The 23,257-nt window shown below is 39.7% G+C and overlaps 1 protein-coding gene across 2 annotated transcripts in view; it reads left to right on the plus strand.

The window, feature by feature from the left end:
* The first annotated feature begins 13,632 nt into the window (after positions 1-13,632).
* Myof (myoferlin) overlaps positions 13,633-23,257 on the plus strand; it is a 149,932-nt gene continuing 140,307 nt past the window's right edge. For both annotated transcript variants that reach the window (XM_027939890.2, XM_071611084.1), the window contains exon 1: positions 13,633-13,807. In XM_027939890.2, the coding sequence (XP_027795691.2) occupies positions 13,720-13,807 (88 nt within the window). In that variant the 5' untranslated portion in view covers positions 13,633-13,719. The remainder of the gene's footprint in view (positions 13,808-23,257) is intronic.

Genomic DNA, 23,257 nt, shown 5'->3' on the forward strand with positions numbered 1-23,257 from the left:
TTTACAAGCTTTTTTGATGTTTAAAGATTCTGTATTTAATTTATTTTCTGATAGTCAGTATGTAGTTAATGCTATAGTATCTCTTGAAGATGCTGGTAGGATTTCCCCTTCTTCTACTGTTTTCTCTTTGTTTTCCACTATACAAAGTCTAATCTGGGACAGAAAAGATCCATTCTTTATAGGACATATTAGGGCACATACAGGATTGCCTGGAGTCCTTAGTTTAGGCAATGATTTAGCAGATAAAACTACACATGACATACATATTTTCTCTACATTTGAAGAAGCTACAAATTTTCATAAAAGATTTCATGTTAATGCTAATACTTTACAAAAGCGTTTTAAAATAACTAAGGAACAAGCCAGACATATAATAAAACAATGTCAAAATTGTGTGACATTTTTACCACAAGTTAATCTTGGAGTCAATCCTAGAGGACTGATACCTAACCATATTTGGCAGATGGACATCACACACTTGCCAGAATTTGGAAAATTAAAATATTTACATGTTACAGTCGATACTTCTTCCGGATTTTTGATGGGCTCCCTTCATGCCGGAGAAAAAACTAAAGATGTTATAGCTCATTGCTTACAAAATTTTGCCACTGTGGGCATTCCTAAACAGTTAAAAACTGATAATGGTCCTGGCTATACCTCTACCTCTTTTAAACAATTTTGCTCATCATTTGGTATTACTCATATAACAGGAATCCCATACAATCCACAGGGACAAGGCATAGTTGAAAGAGCTCATCAAACTATTAAAACATACTTATTAAAGCAAAAAGAGGGAATTGGAAAGGGGTATATATCCCCCAAAGATAAACTTAAAATAACACTTTTTACTCTAAACTTTTTAAATTTGGATTCATCAGGACTTAGTGCTGCGGAAAGACACATGTATCCAAAAAATGTACATAAGCCTAAAGTACTTTGGAAAGATATTCTAACAGGACAATGGAAAGGTCCTGACCCAGTGATTGTCTGGAGTCGGGGGTCTGTTTGTGTTTTTCCACAGGGAGAACAGCAGCCGATTTGGATTCCAGAGAGATTAACTAAAACAATTTCTACAGATCGAAAAGAAGATGATTTGACTCAAATCCATAACAGCTGATATCCAGAACTCCAGCTTGGCCATTCTTACATCTGCGACAGTGATTAACCAGGATGCTTTTTTCAATAGCTATTTTATTATTGCATTTTTCCACATCATAAGGTTCTATTTTTATTTTTTGAGCTCATACAAACCTAGGTTAATGTTTTTCTGATCAGTTTTATTTTTTGACTGTGGAGTTTTTAAACATTGCAATGGAGATTTCACCCAGGTAAAGCTACAAGGCCTTTACTATTTTCTTATGTGTTGTACGTTTGTGTACACTCTTGTGTTTTGTGTTGTATGTCTGTATGTGCGTATGTCCATATGTCTTATATGAGGAGTGCTCATGAAAAAATGGATCCGAATTATTATTATTTTTTTTTTATTCACGTGATTTAAATGGTTTAATTTAAATTAGGTAAACAGCTGTTAAGGATTGTTTTTAAAGTAGGTTAACAGATCTGTTTGTTTACTTTCACCTTTCCTTTTCATTATATTTAATAATTCTTTTCAGGATAATGTCTCTTTAGCATCATTGCCAGAATTCCTATCTTCATCCCAGTGCCGGTGAAGACAAAGATAAAACCAAACTACAGCTTCTATGATAGCTATCACAGTAAACTGTATAAACTGATGCATCAATGAATATAACTCAACAAGTAATGCTCAATCAAGGAGTCAACTTACTTTGGGAGGAAATGGATTTTGGGAGGAAATGGACATATTGATAGATTCCTCCGCTTTGAACTGCTTGCAGAACTTGCCTGGACTATGTAACTATCGTTTGGTGCAGCGAATTGTGGTAATGCTGGCATATCTTTGCTGATGGTGTCACCAGTGATGCAATTTTTATTTCCTTGCCAGCGCACCCCATGTTAATTGTGGTAGTGCTGGCATATCTTTGCTGATGGTGTCACCAGTGATGCAATTTTTCCCAAGGAGCCGTCAATTGGCTTGGTGTCATGGCATTTCTGTATTCTCCTCCCTTCTGCTAGTGATGGTCTAAAATTTGGGGGCCAATGGCTGTATGCTGGACCGGTAGTCAGTGACGGGTATGATCCAATTGCAGTAGTATCAACCTAAGACAGGAGGCTGACGCCTAAAGGTCATTTTTCCGATGACGGGTAAGAACCATATGTTGAATTGGACAACCTACCAGGCACGGTCCTTAAGCCACATTGCTTGTTGTTTAATTAATCAGAAGGGGGGAGATGCTGGGAGCCATTAGCCAAGTAGGTATGACAATTTCCTTGCCAGCGTACCCCATGTTGCAGTGACATTGAATGTAGGTGACCTTGCTCAAGGACCAGGGCGGATTAGGGTGTTCCCGGTTTAGGATAATCGGGTTTAGGACGTTCCAGGTTTAAGATTATTCCTGATGGGAATAGGGCGTATCCTGCTGCCTGAGTTCCCCTTGAGTTCTTACGGGATTCAGACAGTATTTTTTGGGAGAGAGAAGCCCAGTGGATGTGGATTTGGGCAGAGAACGTGGATTTCCCCAGAACGTGATTGTAGACAGCTGGTGTGAGTTCAGGAATAAAGAGTTGCTGTTTGAATCTACAAGCTGTGTGGTGGCTCGTGATTGTGTGCCCAGCCAGACTGCGGCATTTGTGCCCAGCCAGACTGCGGCAGGTTACATCTTCCAGAGGGATGTTAATGAATGCACAGGGCCTCGTCAGCTAATAGACCTGCATGTCCAATAGAACTTTCTTCAGTGATGGAGAGCATCTTCCTGTTCTATCCAATATGGTAGCACTATTCATATATAGCTAATGAGTGCTTGAAGTGTGTCCACTGTGATTAAAGGACTGAGTTTTAAATGTACTTAATTTTGTTTTAAAAACTGGTAGTTGATTCATTTGCTAGAAAACTTTTAAGTATGTTTAACAACTTGGATACCTACATTTTTTTTCTGATTTTCAATTTTATAAAATCTAGATATAGATCAAGTATTTCTAATGAAACTTTTTGTGTCCAAATTGAGCAGATTTCAAAGATTTAGTATAAAAAGGAGTATAAAGTATTGCATTAGTACTTGCTTATATTATTACATGTTAAAATCATAACATCCTGGATATATTAGATAAAATATATTGCTGTAACCAAAATACATGATGGTAATAACTTAGAAGAGGAAAAGTTATTTTGGCTCACAGTTTTAGAGGTTCAGTTCATGGCCGGCCAACTCCATTGTTCTAGTGAGGCAGAACATCAAGGCGGAAGGACATGGGAAGAGAAGCTATCAGCTCCTTGCAGCCAGGAAGTAGAGAGAGGGAGAGAAAGAGAGAGAGAGAGAGAGAGAGAGAGAGAGAGAGAGAGAGAGAGAGAGAGAGAATGAGAATCCCTAAGGGCATACCCTTAGAGACCTACTACCTCTAGCCCTACCCCACATCTCCAGTTACCACTAGTTAGCCCATTTTAATCTATCAAATGGTTTAATCCACTGATTATGTTACAGCTCTCATAATCTAATAATTTCAGCTCTGAACATTTCTGCATTATCTCACACATGAGCTTTTGGGGGACTTGTCATGTCCAAACCACAATACTCCCCTATTGTGTTTTACTTTTTTAATTGACTGCAAGAACATTCAAAATGATAAATGTGATTTCTGTTGCATTTCTATAGTACAGCTCTTGAATGCACACAACAAAATTTCTTTAGATTCAGAACTTTTTTTTTCTAGGTTTATTTTAGAACACATGGGTTGAACGTGTAGTTCAGTGATAGGTAAATGGGTCCAATCCCCAACACCACCACAAAAGAAAGAAAGAGGGAAGGGTGCAGGGGAGGGAGAGGGAGAGGGAAAAACAAAGGAAGGAAGGAAGGGGGGAGGGAGGGAGGGAGGGAGAAGGTGCATTAGTAGCTCTTTAGAGAAGGTCGTATTTATTCCTGTCTTGTATTTAGCTCCTTCAAGTACTTTGAATAACAGTGTGATGAGGCCAACTGTCATGAAATATTTTGTCTTCTCCCATACTTTGCCCTCTTCTCAGTCACTGCCAACCACATTTTTAAAGGAAGGACATTCAAATACAGTACATACAGTCAGCCCTCCATATTAACAGGTCCCATATCCACAGATTCAACCAATTGCAGATTAAAACTATTTGAGGAAAAAAACACATCTATACAGAACATGTACAGACTTCTTTCCTTGTCAGAATTTCCTAAACAATGTAGTATAATAACTATTTACATAGTATTTACATTGTTTTAGGTATTACAAGTAATGTAGAGATGATTTATAGGAGGATGTTTGAGTGTTACATCTAAATAGTACCCGATTTTATATAAGGGACTTGAGCAGCTGTGGATTTTGGTATCTGAGGTGGATTTGGAACCAATCCCCTTGGACACTAAGGGATGACTGAATGAAGATTCTTAAAAAATAGTGTCTACCACTGCGAAAAACCCTATAATTAAACTACTAAAAAATAGTATTTAGTTCTACAAAGCATTTTAATTGTCAACTGAAATAATTCTTGAATAAGTGTTTCAGCAATCAGATCTTAACAGTGGACCATCTATGTTTACCAGTTTGAAAATTGCAGTTAGGTAACACATCCCTAAAATTCTGTAAAACTGGAATTGGGATAAGTTGTTATGAAGTTATCTTCATTGCTTTCCACTAAATCCTCTTTGTTACCCCTGTTACTTACTCCTCGTGTCTAGATTTTTGTGTGTGTGCATTTTCCTCCACATATTTTTTTTTCTTTAGTTCTCTTTTGCTCCAGTGTTCCAGGGCAGGCCTAACACCTCTCACAGAGGGTTTGTGCAGTTTATTTAATTCATGGAGAAGTGAGGAATAATGAAAGAGAAAATGAGATCTCAGCTTCACCTAAGCTGAGATCAGGAGGATTAAACTCAGTTAAACTCAGAAGACACTGAGTTTGAATCCTGGTTTAAGATTTTAAACTGTGTGCACTGTGATCTCAGGCACTTAGAAGGCTGAGGCAGGAGGATCACAAATTCAAAGTCAGCCTCAGCAACTTAGCAAGGCCCTAAACAACTTAGCAAGATCCTGTCTCAACATAAAAAATAAAAAAAGATGGGGATGTGGCTCAGCTTAAGCGCCCCTAGGTTCAATCCCAAATACAAAAAAAAAAAAAAAAGATTTAAATTCTTCTGAGCCTCAATTTCTTCAGCTGTGAAGAAGAGCCCAGGGGTCCTATCCTATGGAATTGTTAAAAACATTAACTGATAAGCCTTGTGAAAGTAAGGCATGTTGTCTCCATTAGCTGGGGAGCTCCATTGAGGTAGAACTTCATCTGCCAGTTCCTAACTCATGGTCTATCTCAAGAATTTGTTGAACAAATAAACCCCATTATTGATGAATAAATGATTGATGTTCACTCTATGTCAATGTATTCTTTCATGATTTTTTCCAAAAGGAACTACTTTGGCAGCCTCTGAGCACCTTGCTCATCCTTAAACACCATCTATGACTTTTCCCGCCATTGTCTCCTACTCTTTGTGTGTTTCAACGCCCCCCACCCCTGCTTTCAATGACACACAGCTCTGAACTCCTGCTGAAGTCTTGTATCTTAATCCTCAATACATTCATGCAGAGCTCTCCCCCATCCTGAGGTCAGAAGCTCTGACTCCAAGACATATCTCTCAACTGTCATCTTTTCTGCCCCTTGGCTTTAAGTCACTACTTTCCAAATATCTTAAATTTCTCCTCATGTATTTATCCTTGATGATGGAGATGATGTTTTTTTCCACAGCATAGCCATTGTAAAGCTTTTTAAAAAGAGGTCTGGTGCTTTGGCTATGTCTTACCTGTCTCCCACCTCTGTTTATTGAGGGCTATATAAATCAGTGCCAAACAGAAGACTCCAGGAAATACTAGGGATTGGGGAGTGAATCCTTTTGGTGATTTACTTAACAATTTGACAGGATCCTGCTTTTGGATATATCTCATCAAATATACTTAAGTGTACCTTATGCCACATTTAAAATAATATTTTTGCTGTAAAACGTTTGAAAGGATTTTAAATAATTATGCTGTTGAAAATCTGGATTATGATTACTTATAAAGAGCTGTTATTTCTTGATAGTTATGCATACTCAGGACTTCTTTCACAGTTTGAAAATCTAAGTTCTTTTCAAATTAAATGAAATCTTTATGAATACAAAAAAAGTTACTAATTGCCGCAGTCTGGCTGGGCACAAAATCACGAGCCACCACACAGCTTGTAGATTCAAACAGCAACTCTTTATTCCCGAACTCACACCAGCGCTCTACAATCACGTTCTGGGGAAATCCACGTTCTCTGCCCAAATCCACCCCCACTGGGCTTCTGTCTCCCCAGAAATACTGTCTGAAATCCGTGAGAACTCAAGGGGAACTCAGGCAGCAGAATATTCCCTATTCCCAGCAGGAATAACCTTAAACCTGGAACCACCCTAAACCCGGATTATCCTAAACCGGGAACGCCCTAAATCCGGATCCGCCCTGGTCCTTGAGCAAGGTCACCTCAGATGCAATGTCACTGCAAAATGTCCTATTTCCACGAGTCCTTCCACTAAGCAACATGGGGTATGCTGGCAAGGAAATTGTCATACCTACTTGGCTAATGGCTCCCAGCAACTAATTAATGAAGCAGTCCTTCTGGTTTTGTTTTTTCCATATTTTTTAATAGACTTTTATTTTTTTAGAGTGGATTTCAGTTCACAGTCAATTGAGCAGGAAGTACAGTTTCTACATATATCCAGATCCCTGAAAAGGTCCCTTAAACATCCCCCCACCACCAGAGTGGTCCATTTGTTACAATCAATGAAACTACATTGAGGGCTGGGGTTGTGGCTCAAGTGGTAGCGCGATCGTCTAGCATGCGTGCAGCCCGGGTTCGATCCTCAGCACCACATGCAATCAAAGATGTTGTGTCTGCCAAAAAACTAAAAAATAAATATTAAAATTTTCTCTCTCTCTCTCTCTCTCTCTCTCTCTCTCTCTCTCTCTCTCCCTCTCTCTAAAAAAATAAAAAGAAAAAAAAAAAAACTACATTGATACATCATTATCATCCAAAGTCTATATTTCATGTTAGGGTTCACTCTTGATGTTGTTATTCTATGAATCTGGACAAATTTTTATAGACATTGACCCACCATAATGATATTGTGCTAAACACTGTAGTTTCACTATCCTAATAAAAAATCCTCTGCGCTCTGCCTATTCATCCTCCTTCCCTCTGCCCCTGGCAACCACTGGTCTATTTATTGTCTCCATAATTTTGCCATTTCCAGAAAGTCATATAGTTGGAATCATGTGACCTTTTCAGATTGGCTTCTTTCATTTGATATGTATCTAAGTTTCCTCCATGGCTTCAAAACTCACATATTTTTAGCACTGATTAATATTCCACCACTTAGATGTTTCACAGCTCATTTATCCATTCATCTGACACCTTTGTTAGGGAATGTTCTTTGGAAGGAGCATTTCCTGTGAAAGGGAAGGGAACATACCCCACAACCCATATTTTCCCCTTGCTGATTGAGGCCCTATGATGGTATGCCAAAGACCAGGTGCATGTCTCTTACAATTGTATATCCAGTGACTGGGGAGATGTTTCAGGTGTGTCTGTGAACCCAGTATATCCACTGTGAGCCAGACCTAGGTAACATTCCATTTAACACTGGCCCCCATACGTCCCACTCTAATGAGGGGAGTCAAGGTGACGTTTTGGGTCTCTAGGTATGAATGTTAACTTGAGTCTTGTATTCAAAAGTCCTCAAAATGTTTGAGTATTCCCTTGCTTTCCTATACAATTACCTGATAGATGTCCATAGGTCCCTTTGGAGATCACTTTACGTTTTCTTTAGTTAGTGAACTCCACGTCTTGTGGCTGGATCATGGGCAAGGGAGCCTGATTTCTTTTTCTTTTCCTTTTCTTTTTTTAAGAGAGAGAGAGAGAGAGAATTTTTTTATATTTATTTTTTAGTTGTCAGTGGACACAACATCTTTATTTTATTTTTTTATGTGGTGCTGAGGATCAAACCCAGAGCCCCGAGCACGTGCCAGGCGAGCCTGTTACCGCTTGAGCCACATCTCCAGCCCGAGCCTGATTTCTTAAAGGGGTAACTGTCCTCAGCCTTCTAATTTATTTGGATTATATTGAGCAGGACCCTTGCTTGCCGTCCTCTGCTTCATTCTGGGATTCTGTGTTCTGCTAATTGTTTCCATCATTTTGCGTGTACTGTAGTTCTCCTCCAACCTGGATGTTTATTATAAATGCTCCTACCTGGCCTCTGACAGTTATGTACCTGCCTTCTGTTATTCTAGTCTTCTTCTTGTTATTATTCTCATTGCTACTAGCCCAGATCTGTACCAGAACCTCTGACCTTGGTCCTGGTCTACAGTGGACAGAATTTCTTAATGAAATTGATGCCCCTCCACCATCATGTTCTCTATTGCCTTAATAAATGATTATCTTCTAAGCCCCAGTAGGGAAAGCATAGACATCTGGATCCCTACCCTATTATGCTCCTTTTGGAGCATTCTAATCCCTACTGTCTGCCAGAGCAAGCTAGGTATTTCTTCCTAGCTTAAGACTGACCTTTGCTGTTTCCATGTTTCTATGAGCCATTCTAGAAGCATACTTAGACCATCATCAGGATCCTTGCAGAATGTGAAATTCAGTATCCTGGGGAGTGCCCATATCCATAAACTCTTTTTTACCAAATTTATTTTCTGTATTTCTTCTTGATCCACCACTTTTAGAATTCAGCCCCACATGTTTTCTTCCAGCTCCTGTCTGTACACGTTGGCTCTGCCTTACAATTTATTCAGGGTGTTGTTCCTTCCTGTCTGTAGGAGGCCTAGCCCATCCCCCAGGAGATAGGTTGGGATTTAATTCTGAATATTGTCCCAGTATCAAGCCCCAAATCCATATTAGAATCTATTTTCTTGATCCAAACTTTCTTGAACCACTTCTGGTACCAACTGTGACAGATTGAATTCCCCATGAAAAAATTCTGAAATGTAGATTAGTCATACAAGACATTTCTTAGGACATATTCTTGAGATTGGCATCATAGAAGGGAGGAAAAGGAAGAAGGATTTGAAATGATGCAGTTCTGACACAAGCCTCATGTGGGGTCAGGGTCTAAGATGGCCCTCAAATAGTCACCACTTGGGATAAGGGGGACAAACCTTTATATCCCTGCACTGATCAGCTTTGGGAGGTAGGCTGCTGCTGGAGGGAGACATGATCTTGGGTGAGAGAGCCTTATTTAGGGCTGGTAATCTCCAAAGAGGTCTAACAGCTGAGGTCTGGCAGACCTCCCAGCAGCTGGGGATAAAAATTCTTAATTCCTGGAGGGTATGTGGGTGGTGTACTGCAGCATCTATCACACTCTCAAATTCCACTAAAGCCAGTCCCACAGCCATGTCTGCCACTAATGGGGTGGAAAACAACATGCTTCTCATAGAAAAACAAGCAAGTCACAGAGCAATAGGTGGAGAAGACATGTGATATCTCCTAGAGACCGGGAGCTACATGGGAAGCCAGACGACAAAAGAGCAATGCTTTCAAATAATGGGAGGCAATGCTTTTGAACCGGATTTCTGTGCCAGCCAAACTGTTGATTAAATATGACAGAATGATGCTGTTGAGACATAGAAGGTCCATGCTTCAGCGACACAAGAAAGAAGAAGACACAGAACCCCAAATAGGGAATAGGCAATGGGGAAGGGAAGACTGGGAACAGTAGCCATGCAGTGGCTCAGAGCAAAACCACTCCAACCACAGGAGTTCAGAAGACTCTAGGAGTGGATTCTTCAAGAACATAAGATTGATATGATTCCTAACGAGCTTAGACATATGGGGAAATTTGCACAATTGGAGAGAGTTTAAGTTATTAAAAAAAAACTTTAGAAAGAAATAAACAGAAAAAAAAAAACCATAAAGCACATCATAGTATACTTCTCAGCTTAGTTGTAAATAGTGTTTATAGAGTCACAGTAATATAAACATTTGAGGGCTGGGGTTGTGACTCAGCAGCAGAGCTCACCTAGCATGTGAGAGGCGCTGGGTTCCATCCTCAGCACCACATAAAAATAAAATAAATAAAACAAAGATATTAAATATATATATATATATATATATATATATATATATATATATATATATATATATATTTGCATTTGATCTAAGCAAATTTATGATATATCTACTTAGGGGAGAGAGGATACAGAAAAGGTAGGCATACGTGGGCAGATTAAGGAGAGGTGGCAGAAGTTAAGTAGGTCTTCACTTTCTTTATTAGGAAACAAACAGATGATCCTGAAAGGGAAAAATTTTTTAAAAGTAGAGCTGGGCATGATGGCTCAAGTCTGTAATCCCACAGTTTGGGATACTGAGGCAGAAGGATCACAACCTCAAGGGCAACCTTAACAATTTGGCGAGGCCCTAAAGCAAATTAGCAAGAACCTATCTCAAAATAAAAAATAAAAATAAAAAGCACTGGGAATGTGGCTTAGTAGTAAAGTCTCCCTGGGTTCAATCCCCAGTACCAAATAAATAAATAAGTTTTAAATATAAAACATATCAATACCAAAATATTCTGATGAAAGAGCACAAAGTGGGGACTCTGGGAGTGGAAATAGCTTCTAGAATAGAAGAACCACTAATTTTGTAATAACCTGGTAAGATTTCTTGATTCTTTAAAATAAATACATGTGCAGCTTTTATAAAATAACTTAGAAATAATTCCAAATTCAAAAACTCTCCCAAAAAATAGAGGAAGGAGCAGCACATGCCAACTCATTCTATGATACTAGCATAAGCTTGATTGATGTCAAAGCTTGACAAGGACAAAAGGAAAGAGGGAAATTACAATCAGTCATATTCATAAACTCAGATGCAAAAGTCATAAATAATATTTAAATATATTAGGAACCCAGATTTAGCAATAGGAAAGTATAAGATAAGAGAACCAAGTTGGGTTTATCTCAGGAATGCAGGTTAGTTTAACATCAAAATATAAATGTAATTCACCACATTAAACACAAAAATAATACGACCATCTCAATATATTGAGTAAAACCATCTGATAAAATGCCACCTCACTTATTTTATAAAGTTTTAGCAAGCTAGGAATACAAAGAACTCCTTTAGCCTTAAAAAGGCTAATTATGAAAAGCCTATTGCAAATAACATGCTGAATAATGAAATGTCTTTCCCTTTGAAACAGGGAAAAAGTATAGGATGACAGTAATGAGAAATCTCACCAGAACAGAAATAAAAGGGAAAAATAGAGTAAGCACGAGGATTGGAAAGGAAGAAACAAAGCAGGCATTATTTGCAAATTACATGATTATGATGAGAGAAAATCTGTAAGAATCTACTGCTGATTGCACCGCTCACCAGCAGTGTGTGAGATTCCCTGTGGCGCTGCATTTTGTCGCACTTGGAAGTGTTGGGCCTTCCCATATTAGGCCATCTGGTGACTATAGAATAGTATCTCTTTGGTGTTGGAATTTACATTTTCCTGATTACTAATGAGGTTGAGTACCTTCTCATATTTTCATTTACCTATTTTTCCATTGAGCTCTGAGTGTTTTTCTTACTAATTTGATGGAGTTGTTTATGTGCTCTAGACACTGGTCCTTTGTAGTTTGTGATTTTTAGTATGATTGAATTTATCATTATTTCCTTTATGATTTTTTCCTATTAAAAAATAATTTCCTACCCTGAGATCATAAAGATGTTCTTCTGTATTATCTTTGAAGTTTTTATCTTCCTTATTTAAACTCCAACTGTAATTTATTATATATCATGTAAGGTTAGAGATCATGTTTTTTTTCCCCACATGAATAGGTAAAATGCAAATTAAATATCCAGTGAAATACTGCTATATGCTCACCAGATGACCACATCTGTAAAAATCTAACATTCTTTAGTGTAACAAAGGTGGAAGAACTACCAGATGGCTCATATACCACCGGCGTTAGCATAAACAGAGCAAACACACTGGAATACAATTTAGAATTGCCCAGTAAAGGTGAAGAAATGCTTGCACTCTTTGCTCAAGCAATTCCACTAAAACTCTTTATGTGTCCACTAAACTCAGTAGTGTTTAAGGTGTTTAGCATTGGATAATTGGGTTCTTGCTTTATGTGAGTTTTTTTTTTTTTTAATCAATGCTAGGGATTGAACCCAGGAATGTTTATCAGTGAAGGACTACATCCCCAGCCCTTTTAAATTTTGAGGCAGGCTCTCACTAAGTTGCTAAGACTGCCTTGAATTTTCAATCCTCCTGCTTCAACCTCCGGAATTGCTGGGATTACAGGCAAGTATGCCACCATGCCCAGTTTGTGTAGGGCTTTGAGAAATTCACTGAGACAGAATTCTGTAGGTTAAAACATAGTTTTTCAGCACACTAGAAGTGTTTGCTTACAGATGGGTCTTAGGTGTGTGTTCATATGAAAAGAAATGAAAAGAAGTTCTATATTTCTTTACCATGATTTGTCCTTTTCTTCAGTGATAACCTGAGTTAAAGCCAACTTGCATTAATGGTAATGCTATGAAAATCATGAATAAGCATGGACTTCCAGGGTTTATATGTATAATTGACTGCGTGCTTTGTGCCAGTCCCCATGTGACCTTTATTTTATAACTTATGTCTATTTTACAGACAGGGAAACTGAGGAAGAGTAGTGTTTTTGAAACTAGCGGAAGTGATGTAGCTCCAAGGGGTAAAGTCGGGACTCATGGGTGTGGGTGACTGTTAACCCCACATCTTCTCTGGTGATTTTCAACACCAGAATGTGTTGCTTTACAGCATCCTCTGGGACTGGAGACACTACTCAGGGGTAGGTCCAGAAACAGCTCCAAGAGCCACTTCCTTCATTTCCAATTTCATAGAAGACTGTTAGCAGCATTCTATGGGCCAGGATTTGATGGGCCTTCTCTTCTGAAGGTAAATCCTTTTGTAACGCAAAGGATCAGGCCCGCAAACACCAATTTTTGTAATCCCGTACACCCCTGTGCCTGGATTGGGTTTGTTTGCCATAGACAGTTGTTTCTTTGCCATACTGCAGGGGGCGACTTTTAACTGCTTTTCAAGAGCTGACTGTAAGTGGTTGCCGAGTGGGTGTGTTCAACACTACGAGAAGAAATGTCAAAAGTAAGAATTTTTTTTAAAACGACTAAGCAAAGTTTGAAAACTGCATGAAACTCAGTGAAGAATGGAAGAGGTGACAGAAAAACAATGAATTCTGTTTCAAGATTTATTATTAAAAAGCAGCAACATTTAGTGGTTTCCTGACCTGCCTGCATTTATTAGCCAAATCCATTGAAGTTTCATCTGCTGCACAAAATTATTTTTCATTGAGGTTTTTGTCCATTTCACTTCCACATTTTCTGAATTCGTAAGTCGGTGCCTGCGGCACTGCGCAGACCCGGGGAGCGTGGGTATCAGTTTACACACACAGCCTTCAGTAAATATTCCGTCAGAGGTCCACCCATTCGCCTTTCCCCCTTCGCTCTTCTCTGGGAGAAACCCTCCCTTCCCTCTGGGAGACAAATTCTGTCCCCGGTGGAGGGGCCGGAGCTTCAGCGCCGCGCCTTCCTAACTTCGTTCGCTGAAACTTACTTTCTCCCAAGCAAGAGCCATGCTCCGGGTGATCGTGGAATCTGCCAGTAACATCCCTAAAACGAAATTTGGGAAGCCGGATCCCATCGTTTCCGTAATTTTTAAGGGTAAGGAAAAGTTTTCTTCTCTTTCTGAAGCCCTGTGCCTGGGTCACATACTTTTAAAAGTCCGCCTTTAGTTGGCTGAGAAAGCACAGCCTGGGCAGGTCAGGGGAGAGGACTGTCTGCTGTGAAGGTTTTATAGATTTTTCCCCAGGGCTTTGAAGCTCATTGAATGACCTGATATCTTAGTTTTAATAGTGTGATTTCGGTAAACCCTTGGGAGAAAATGCTTACTTGCTAATCCCTTAACTTCAGGTGTCAGTAAAGTCTGCGTTGGTTCAAAGTGAGAGTTTCAATAGTCTTGCATGCATTTTTCAATTTTCTCTGCCTTGGAGAAAGGGATAAATAGGAAAAAGAAGCCATTAAATAAACTGTTGGAGGAATCATTACTCTATTAAGCAGCCCCATGCTATTTTTATTGTCACTGGGCTTCTGGTGGGTTAGGTGAAGTTAACTTTTTGAATTAGTTTGTTTTTGCCTTATTTTGTGCCTCTTTGTACTTGTTCTCCATTTCTAAGTGGTTGGGGTGTTTTCACAGGTTCTGAAGCTTTTAAACTGCTTAGAGCAGGAGCTTTGAACAGCACGTAGGTGGCTTGGGGATCTGGTTCTATCTTGTTGAATGACCTTGGGCAAGTGACTTCATTTCTCTGAGTTTTTCTTCTGCAATACCAGAGAGGAAAGTTTAGGCTAGATCATCTTAAAAAGGCCCATTGTACTTCCAAGCATATTTTTCTGTAACATTTAATAGTGATGGCAGTGAAGGGGGTTGGGTGTGGCTGGTATGATGGCCTGCCCCCAGGCAGTGTGATTTTTTGGCTTTCGCTGGAGAGATGTGTCTAAATCTGGGTTTGGGGGCTTTACACTTTTTCTGTTTGCCCATTTCTGTTTGGTCATGATAAGATTGCCAGCTCACTTCTTGGCAGGAGTCAGGGATGAGGCAGAGAGAGTGGGAGCTTTGATAGGCACATTTCCTGACTGCTCCTCTACCATTTTCCTCTTCCTCCAGGAGCTTGCCTACTTCTCTCTTATAATTTCTGCATAATGGATCCCTTTCTCGGTTCTTGTTTCCATTTTTTATCCCTAGTTTTCTTCTTAAACCTCTAATTCTCAGGATGAGCAAGAAAATGAAAGATCTGAAGACGACAACTCCTTCTCCTCCTCCTCCTCCTCCTCCGCCTCCTCCTCCTCCTCCTCCTTCTCCTCCGCCTCCTTCTCCTCTTCCTCCTCCTCCTTCTCCTTGGACAGGAGACTGAAGCCAGGTTCTTGCACTTGTTAGGCAATCAATCTACCACTGAGCTACATCCCCAGGCCTTTTTAAATTTAAATTTTATTTTGAGATAGTATGTGACTGAGTTGCCCAGGCTGTCTTGAACTTGAGATCATATTGCTTCAGCCTTCTGGGGAGCTGGGATTACACATGTGTAACACTGTACCTGGTCAAAATTTGTATTCTTAAACTAGGATGTGGTTTAAACATCTGGCTAGTGAATATCTTGTAATCATGTTATGTCAGAGTTCATTTGCATATATTAGTTATTTTCAAATCTTTTTTTTTTTTCCTTGATGCAGTTACATACTAGGGCTATAACATGGAGTGTTTGCATCCTTCACCATTGGCATGTAAAGACATGTAAAAATATATTGGGCTCAATCTGGTGATGTCATTGTTTAAAGCAAACGATATAGATTATAAAGGAGTTAGAACTAACGTTATTGAAATCTGATTTGTCAAATGTATATGTCTTAGTTAAAATTTTTAAATGACTAAACCTATGTCTAAGGCTCTGAACATAAAAACACGTAGTGGAAAATGGAAAACAAATGGGAGAATATAGTCTATCCAAACAATTGCATTTGCTAGATTATTTAACTTTAATGTCTTTTCTGGTATCTTTTGGTTGTACACATGGAATGGTAAATCATTCATTCATTCATCTAACAAGCAATCTGACACATGAAAGAACATTGAACTCAGTGTAGGAACATCTGGACTACAGCTGACTTTAGCTAAGTATATGATGACCTTAGTTAACCCAGATTTAACAGCTGGATCTCAAATTTCTCAGCTATGGAATAGAGGGGATGGATTCCATGTATTGAACATAAGCTCTCAGCAAGACATGGGAGATGTTCCTTAGGTGCTGGAGGGGTTATAGCAATGAATATGGCATTTTTCTTGCTTTCAATCTTCCCCAGTGGCTTGCAATACTGGTGATAGCAAATCCTTCCCAGTTGTGCCCCTCCCAACTTTGAGCATTGTATAAAATTAAGTAATATTAAGTCTTAATAGTTCTGAGGATACTTACATTATATCATGATAATGTTTATCACTGGGAACTTAGAGCAAAGCCAGATGTGCATTGTGGTGTGGAGTGGGGTAGCGTGTAGTTTGGAAGATATAGAAGCTCTAAGAGAATATCAGTGTGTCACCAAAGAAAGTCCATGTGTTAACTGAAATGTGTAAACATTTTGCCTCTTGAGTACATAAAGCAGACAGATCCGAGCAGTAAGCAGCTCTTCTCAGACCATAAGATGACAGGAAGCACAGTCAAAAGGTGTGTTAGTACTTGTGTAGACACTGAGGGGCTGTGTTAGTCATTTTTCTGTTACTTTAACAACTAACCCTAGATGATCAACTTATGAAGAGATCAGATTTATTTAGACTTACAGTTTTGGAGGGTCCAGTCAATGACTGAGCAGATCTATTACTTGTAGACCTTTAACGATGGTGTCAGAGAGTACATCATGGTTGGGGCAGATGGCAGAGCAAACCTGCTTACATCATGGGGAAGAACAAGAGAGAGAGAGAGAGAGAGAGAGAGAGAGAGAGAGAGACAGACAGACAGACAGACACATCCAGGGCCCCAACAATCTCTTTAAGCACATACCACCAAAGATCTAAAACCTCTTACTAGGGCTTACCTCTTAAAGTTTCTACCTTTTCCCAATTGCACCACAGAAAACAAACCTATAACATGTGCTTTTGGGGGGACACCTGTCCAAACCATAGCAGAGACTGTAGCTACACTGCAACTGGGAATGTGCTGTACTGACAACCAACTGATTTGGAATTGACCCCAGTCTTTTGTGTTCAGGCTCATCTGAGGCTGACTGTTGAGTTGCTCAAGGTCTGGTATGAGCCAGGAGGATTTGGGGGCTACTGCAATCTCTGTTGTGCAACTGTCATTGGTATTTAGTGGGGCCCAAGTAGATTATGGAAGCCACCAGGCTTCTCTGTTTTTTGGTTTTTTTTTTTTTAACTTCCTTGTCCATGCACCAGGTCAATGAATCAGCTCTGATCTTAAGGCCAGAAGGCCTATGAGCCAGAGGTGGCCTTTCTCTCTTGAGTTCCACATAGGTAGCTGAGCTACAAAGCCAAATCCAGCAGGAAGTAGACTACACAGGCTTCTGGGACCTCTATCAACTCTAAGACATTACTATTTTCCAAGACATGAGAGGTTTAAAAAATTTTTAAACTTAAATAATACAATATTTTTGAACCTTTTAAAAATTTTTGCATTGTATTATTTTTCTATGATTTCAGACTTACAGAAAAGTTACAAAAGGTTTATACACATATACATAGAGAAAGAGGAAAAACTGGAACAAAGATTCCTGGTTTCTATGAATCCTGCAGATTCCTAACATGTCAAAATTTTACTACATTGTCTTTATTCTCTCTCCCATGTTCACTTTGTTATACATATCACATACACATATTCATACAGAAATACAAACTTACATATATATAGATATAGATATAGATATAGATATAGATATAGATATATATAGAGAGAGTGTCTGAAGCATTAGGGTAAAAGGACATCATATTTTCAAGCTACTCTTAAAACAATCAGAGAAAAAAACTCACACATCGATTAACAATGGGGACATATTCTGAGAAATGTGTCACCACTCAGCTATGAACACAGTTATGATGTCACTACGCAAGATTATCTTATGGGAACACCATCCTATATACAGTCTGTTGTTGGCTAAAATATCATTACTGACTGGGCATAAAATCATTTTTAAGTAAAAACTAATGCATGTAAAAATAAAGCAAATGAACAATCCAAAAGGGATTATATGTTCCCACCCCACCCTCCCTACGCTTTCTGTCTTCCACAATTACTACCTGCTGACTGATTGATTTAAATATTTCTCAGTCTTGTGCTATAGACATGCAAATTCTTCCAGTCACTGCCACCTGCTAGCAATAATACAGCAGTGGATGTCCGTGAAGTGCCATTTTTGTGAATGTTTGCCTTGCTGAAGGACTGACTCTGTTGTCTGTGGTTTTGTGTGAGTGGATATTGCCATGAACTTCCATTTCCCCTTTGACTCCTCCTTGTTCTGTGTCAAATCTCTTGAACAGTTGGTCCAGAGGAACTTTCTTGTATACTTTATATTGTTGTGCATTCATGATGTGGCGGCATGTGGCAACATTACATTCATAAACAATGTTCATTTCCTGGAGAAAGTGGTGGTTGCTACTGTAGCAGTTTCCTCATTCTGTCTATTCCATCTGCCAGCATTTTCTCTTGCTTCTAGCCTCCTGCAGATCTTTTCTTGGAGAGATGACTGCTGCTACTGTCTAAATGGCCACCAAGTGTTAGGTTATTACTTATTTTTTGAGATTCTTATTATTTCATTTGGACTTTTTTGTTTTTAAATACCAGGAATCAAACCCAGGGATGCTTTACCACTGAGCATCCCCAGCTCTTTTTATCTTTTATTTTGAGACAGGGTCTCACTAAGTTGTTGAGGTCCTCACTAAATTGCTGAGGCTGGCTTTGAACTTGCAATCCTCCTTCCTCAGCCTCCTGAGCCACTGGGATTACAGGTGTGCACTACCATGATTGGCTTTACTTGGACATGTTTTGGGAGCGCAAGCCTAGATATTTCTGTATCCTCCTTCTAATTAGTGTGTCAAACTTTGTAGTCTTCAGTAAACCACTTTACCTTCCTGAGAATCCTTTTTTCTTCTTTCAAAAAATGGGGCAAGCCGGGTGATGTGAGTGCAACTCAGGAGGCTGAGGCAGGAGGATCTCAAGTTGGAGACTAAGCATGGCCTCAAGCAACTTAGTAAGATTCTGTCTTAGAAAAGTAAAGAAAAAAGGTTGGGACATAGCTTGGTGGCAAAGCACCCCCAAGTTCAATCCCCAGCACCAAAATATATGGGTCAGTAATGGCTTACCTGAAAGGGAATAATTCTATAGAGATCCTCAAAGGCTGTGATTTATCCAATAAAGACTTATCACTTCTCTATTTTTAATTAAATTAACTAAGTAATTTATTTGTGGTACTTGGAATTGAACCCAGGGCCTCACTCATGCTAGACAAGTGTTCCAGCACTAAGCTTACATCCCCAGCCCTGAGACTTGCATATTTTTAGCAAGAACCATTTTATTATTTGAAATTGTACAGTTGATTTTTTTTTCCACTTAAGGACATTAACACTGAGAGAAAACAAACAAACCATATATATATTCTTATTCCCTATTTAAAAAAAAAATTGGTTTTGAATGTGTTTTTTTTGGGGGGGGGTGTGACACACAATAATTACGTATTAGTGGGGTTCAGTGCAACATTTCAGTACATGCATATAATGTGTAATGTTCAGATCAGGATAATTGGCAGATCTATCACCTTGGACATTTTAAAATTCTGTGTTGGGAATATTCAAAATCCTGAATACTTTTTGGGAAAAACTTTTATATAAGCACAAAAGCTGCCAGATTCCATCGAGAACTGTTGGAGTATAATGGGAGAAAGAGCTCATGGATTTCGTTCACTGTGGTCTGTGAAGGCTCTCAGTGAATTACCCACATAGAAATTTGGTTACCCGGACACCTCAAGGAACTAGTCCAGAAAATTTCCACAGTTCAAATGAGAACCTTGGCATGCAGGTACTTTAGTAGGACCAGCGTATTGTATTGACAAAACACTCAGGAAGGCAAAAGTGTTTCATCTACTGAGTCATTCTGGTCACTTCCGGGAGAACAGGGCTTGGAGACTCACCGCTAAAGGACAGCGGCCCCACCCTGTCGAAGCTTGGAAACTCTCAAAGGTACACTTCCCAAAGGCACATTCTGAGACTCTCGGCCATTTACAAAGGCCCAATAGCCTTTTCGAAATTGATTAATATACCTTGTTTCCCCTTCCTCCTCCACAACATATTTTACCTTCATGTTCTCAGCCAGAAATGTTGACATTTTTCTGGTTTTATGTTTCTTTTCTGATTATTGATGAGTTTTTCCATCCCCCTAGGATCTGGCCCTGTCACGAGGCATGGTGTTTTTATAATTTCTGCAACCCTGACACATCATTGATGTTATATATATATTTTCAGTATTGCCCTTGAAAGCAAAGAGCTGGCTGGAGATTGGAGACATCTTGGTGTAATAAAGTCATTGATTCTTAGTTGTGAAAGGGACCATGGGAAGCTAGCCAAGCTCCTCATTCAGCCAGAATTACACTTACTGTTCTCTCAGGTGCTTTATGAGATGAGACTTGGCAAAGAGCCACTTCACACATTCCTGAACCCTGAACACAACCAGTTCCCAGCACCTGCTATCCGGGAGCAAACTAGTGTCTTAGACACTTTGCATTCTTGTTTCCAGCGAGAAAAATGTGTTGAAAATTCCTATGTGAAGCATTCGATGGTCTATAATATACACACTACTTATAATGCCATGATATGACACTAGTTACCTTACCCACTGTGTGATTTCCATTCAACAGCTGTTCTGTTGGACAGGGGTGTACTTTGAACACAGTTCTCACTAAGAAATAACTATGGGACATCTGGTACCATAAGCCTTATCAGCTAACATCTTATTGGGCATTAGAATGCAAAGACTCTGAGCTTTGGAGGCTGGGATGCCTGCATGAGGATTCTAGTTGCTGCCTCTTGCTACCAGATACAATCTCCAGCTTCAGTGTTTTTTAATAAGACCTCCTATCTCCCAGAGTTGTTTGAGGATCAAATGAAGATACATGTGACTTTACACATGGGAATCCCTAAATTGCCCTAAATTTATTTGATAACAGTTATTTCAGTATGAAAGGAAACCAAGGCTTGAAAAATACTCATGACATGATTCTAGATCCAGAAGACCAACTAGTTAGAACTCTTGGATGAATTAGGAGAATAGACATGCCAAGATTATAATTTAAAATTAGATGGAAGAGTGAAGAGCTTTGTGAAGAAAGTGTCATTTGACTTGGTCATAAAGGATGAGTGAAAACTAGACATAAAGAATGGGGAAAAGAACCTTCCATGTTTGGGAACAGCATAGAAAGTCCAGAGGCCACGTTCCTCTGTGATGAGGTTGACCATGGGGCCTGGTATGGCCATGGCTTGCACTGGACTTGTCAACCACTGGGGAGCCCCCAGGCAGTGATATATGAGTAACTGATGAGAAATAGTCAGGGAGACAACTTAGAAAGTTTACAAGTTGAGACAAATGTTTCCCAGGGAAGAGGGAGGTCATTCTTGGGCTGGAATCAGAAGGAACTAATAAAGGAAAGTAACTAAGGAAGAAGCTGATTGATTTAAATCAATAAGAAAACCATATTAGGCAGACTGAGCAGGCCCTCCTTCCTCACACTGCCTGGCCTCCTCTCAGTCAGGTGGGCGACACTGTAAGAGGTTAACATGGGGCCTTTAGCCATCTGAGACAGGAGGGAAGGAGGCCATCTGGAGATAGAAGAAAGGCTTAGAATTTGACAGTGAAATTTGAAAACCAATTTTCTGTCTTCCCAAAGGTCAAGCTAAGATGAGGGTCTCATACATAGAAGATCCTCCTCTCTCTATGCCACTGTTGGACCCAGGACGGAAGGTGTCATGGTCTGGAATTGTTTAATGACAAGGGACAGATACCCACTCAAGCTTGTTCAAGAAAATCTTGGGAGTTTTCCTAAAGTTAGAGAGAAATCTCTCAGAATCCAAATCCTGGGCCTCACAGGGGACATCACCATGTCTGACAAGGAGTCATTAGTACTCTCTCCCTCTCTCCCAGAGACTGTGTAGCCTCAGGCCTCAGTTTTTCTCTGCACATGGCAGCCATTACCTTTCTGCACATTGGCTACCTTACTGAGGCCTCTTGTGTGGGCTTTGGGTCACCACCAGGTGACTTGATCCTGACTCGACCCTAACTACAATGTTAGTGTCTCCTCATTGAGGTCTTTGAGAGACAGACTCTAGTTGACTCTATTTTGATCAGATGTTCATACCTGGTCCAATCAGCTGTGGTTAAAGGACATGGAAGCCCAGGACAAGCAGGTATTCCAGATGTGTCTAGTGCACAGGATGAGCTTCTGAGGGACTAGAACTCAGTCCATCTCCCAGTTCAAGGATTTGACCTGTTCTTTGCTCTGTTTTTTTTTTTTTGGTACCAGGGATTGAGCTCAGGGTTACTTTACCATTGAGCCACATCTCCAGCCCTTTTTAATATTTTACTTAGAGACAGGGTCTCACTGAATTGCTTAGGGCGTTGCTAAATTACTGAGGCTGGCTTTGAACTTGTGATCCTCCTGCCTCAGCCTCCCGCCTCAGTCTCCCAAGCTACTGGGATTACAGGTTTGCACCACTGTCCTGGCTCTTTGCATCTTTAATCTGCTAATTGACCTAACATCCCACACGAAGAGACTCCTTTTTTCTATGATCAACACAATAGATGGAAAACGATGACCTTAGGAATAGGCAGGTTAAATTTCATTTCTGGTTTTATTACTAAGGAAATTGTCACTGGGCAACTGTATTTCTGAACCTTCATTTCCTCATCTATCAAGTGAGGGGAATAGGGTATAATTCATAGAAATAATGTAAGGACGGGGCTGTGGTTGTGGCTCAGAAGTAGAGCAGCCACCTGGCGTGCATGAGGCACTGGGTTCCATTCTCAGCACCACATAAAGTAAAATAAAGACATTGTGTCCACCTATAACTAAAATTAAATATTAAAAAAAGAAACAATGTAAGGATCAATAGAGAGACAATATCTAAAGCTCTTACCATAGAGCCTGACACATAATTGTTACATGACAGATGCTCCTTTTATACTCATTCCTTTCCCACTGCTGGGGATCATACAGAACCCTAAGGGACCTTTCTGAGGGGTGGCCCAGGCTTAGATTTCAAAATAAGTGGGAAGCCCTTTGGTTGTGGCTGCACAGGCATCTTGAAGGCAGAGCCCATGTCTGATTTATTGATAAGAGTGCACCATGGCCTCTCAATTAGGCACATAGTGGGTTCTTTGTTTTTAGCTGTGGTAAAAGACACATAGCATTTATAATCTTAACCATCTTAAAGCATACAAAATTTCAACCATCAACAACACCATCCATTCACTAACAGAACGCTTCATCTTGTAAAACTGAAATTGTTTCTGTACCTATTAAATAATAACTGCCCATTCCCATTATCCCTAACCTCTGGCAGTGACCATTCTT

The sequence above is a fragment of the Marmota flaviventris genome, chromosome 4 (genome assembly GCF_047511675.1).
Source record: "Marmota flaviventris isolate mMarFla1 chromosome 4, mMarFla1.hap1, whole genome shotgun sequence".
In the NCBI taxonomy this organism is placed as follows: Eukaryota; Metazoa; Chordata; class Mammalia; order Rodentia; family Sciuridae; genus Marmota; species Marmota flaviventris.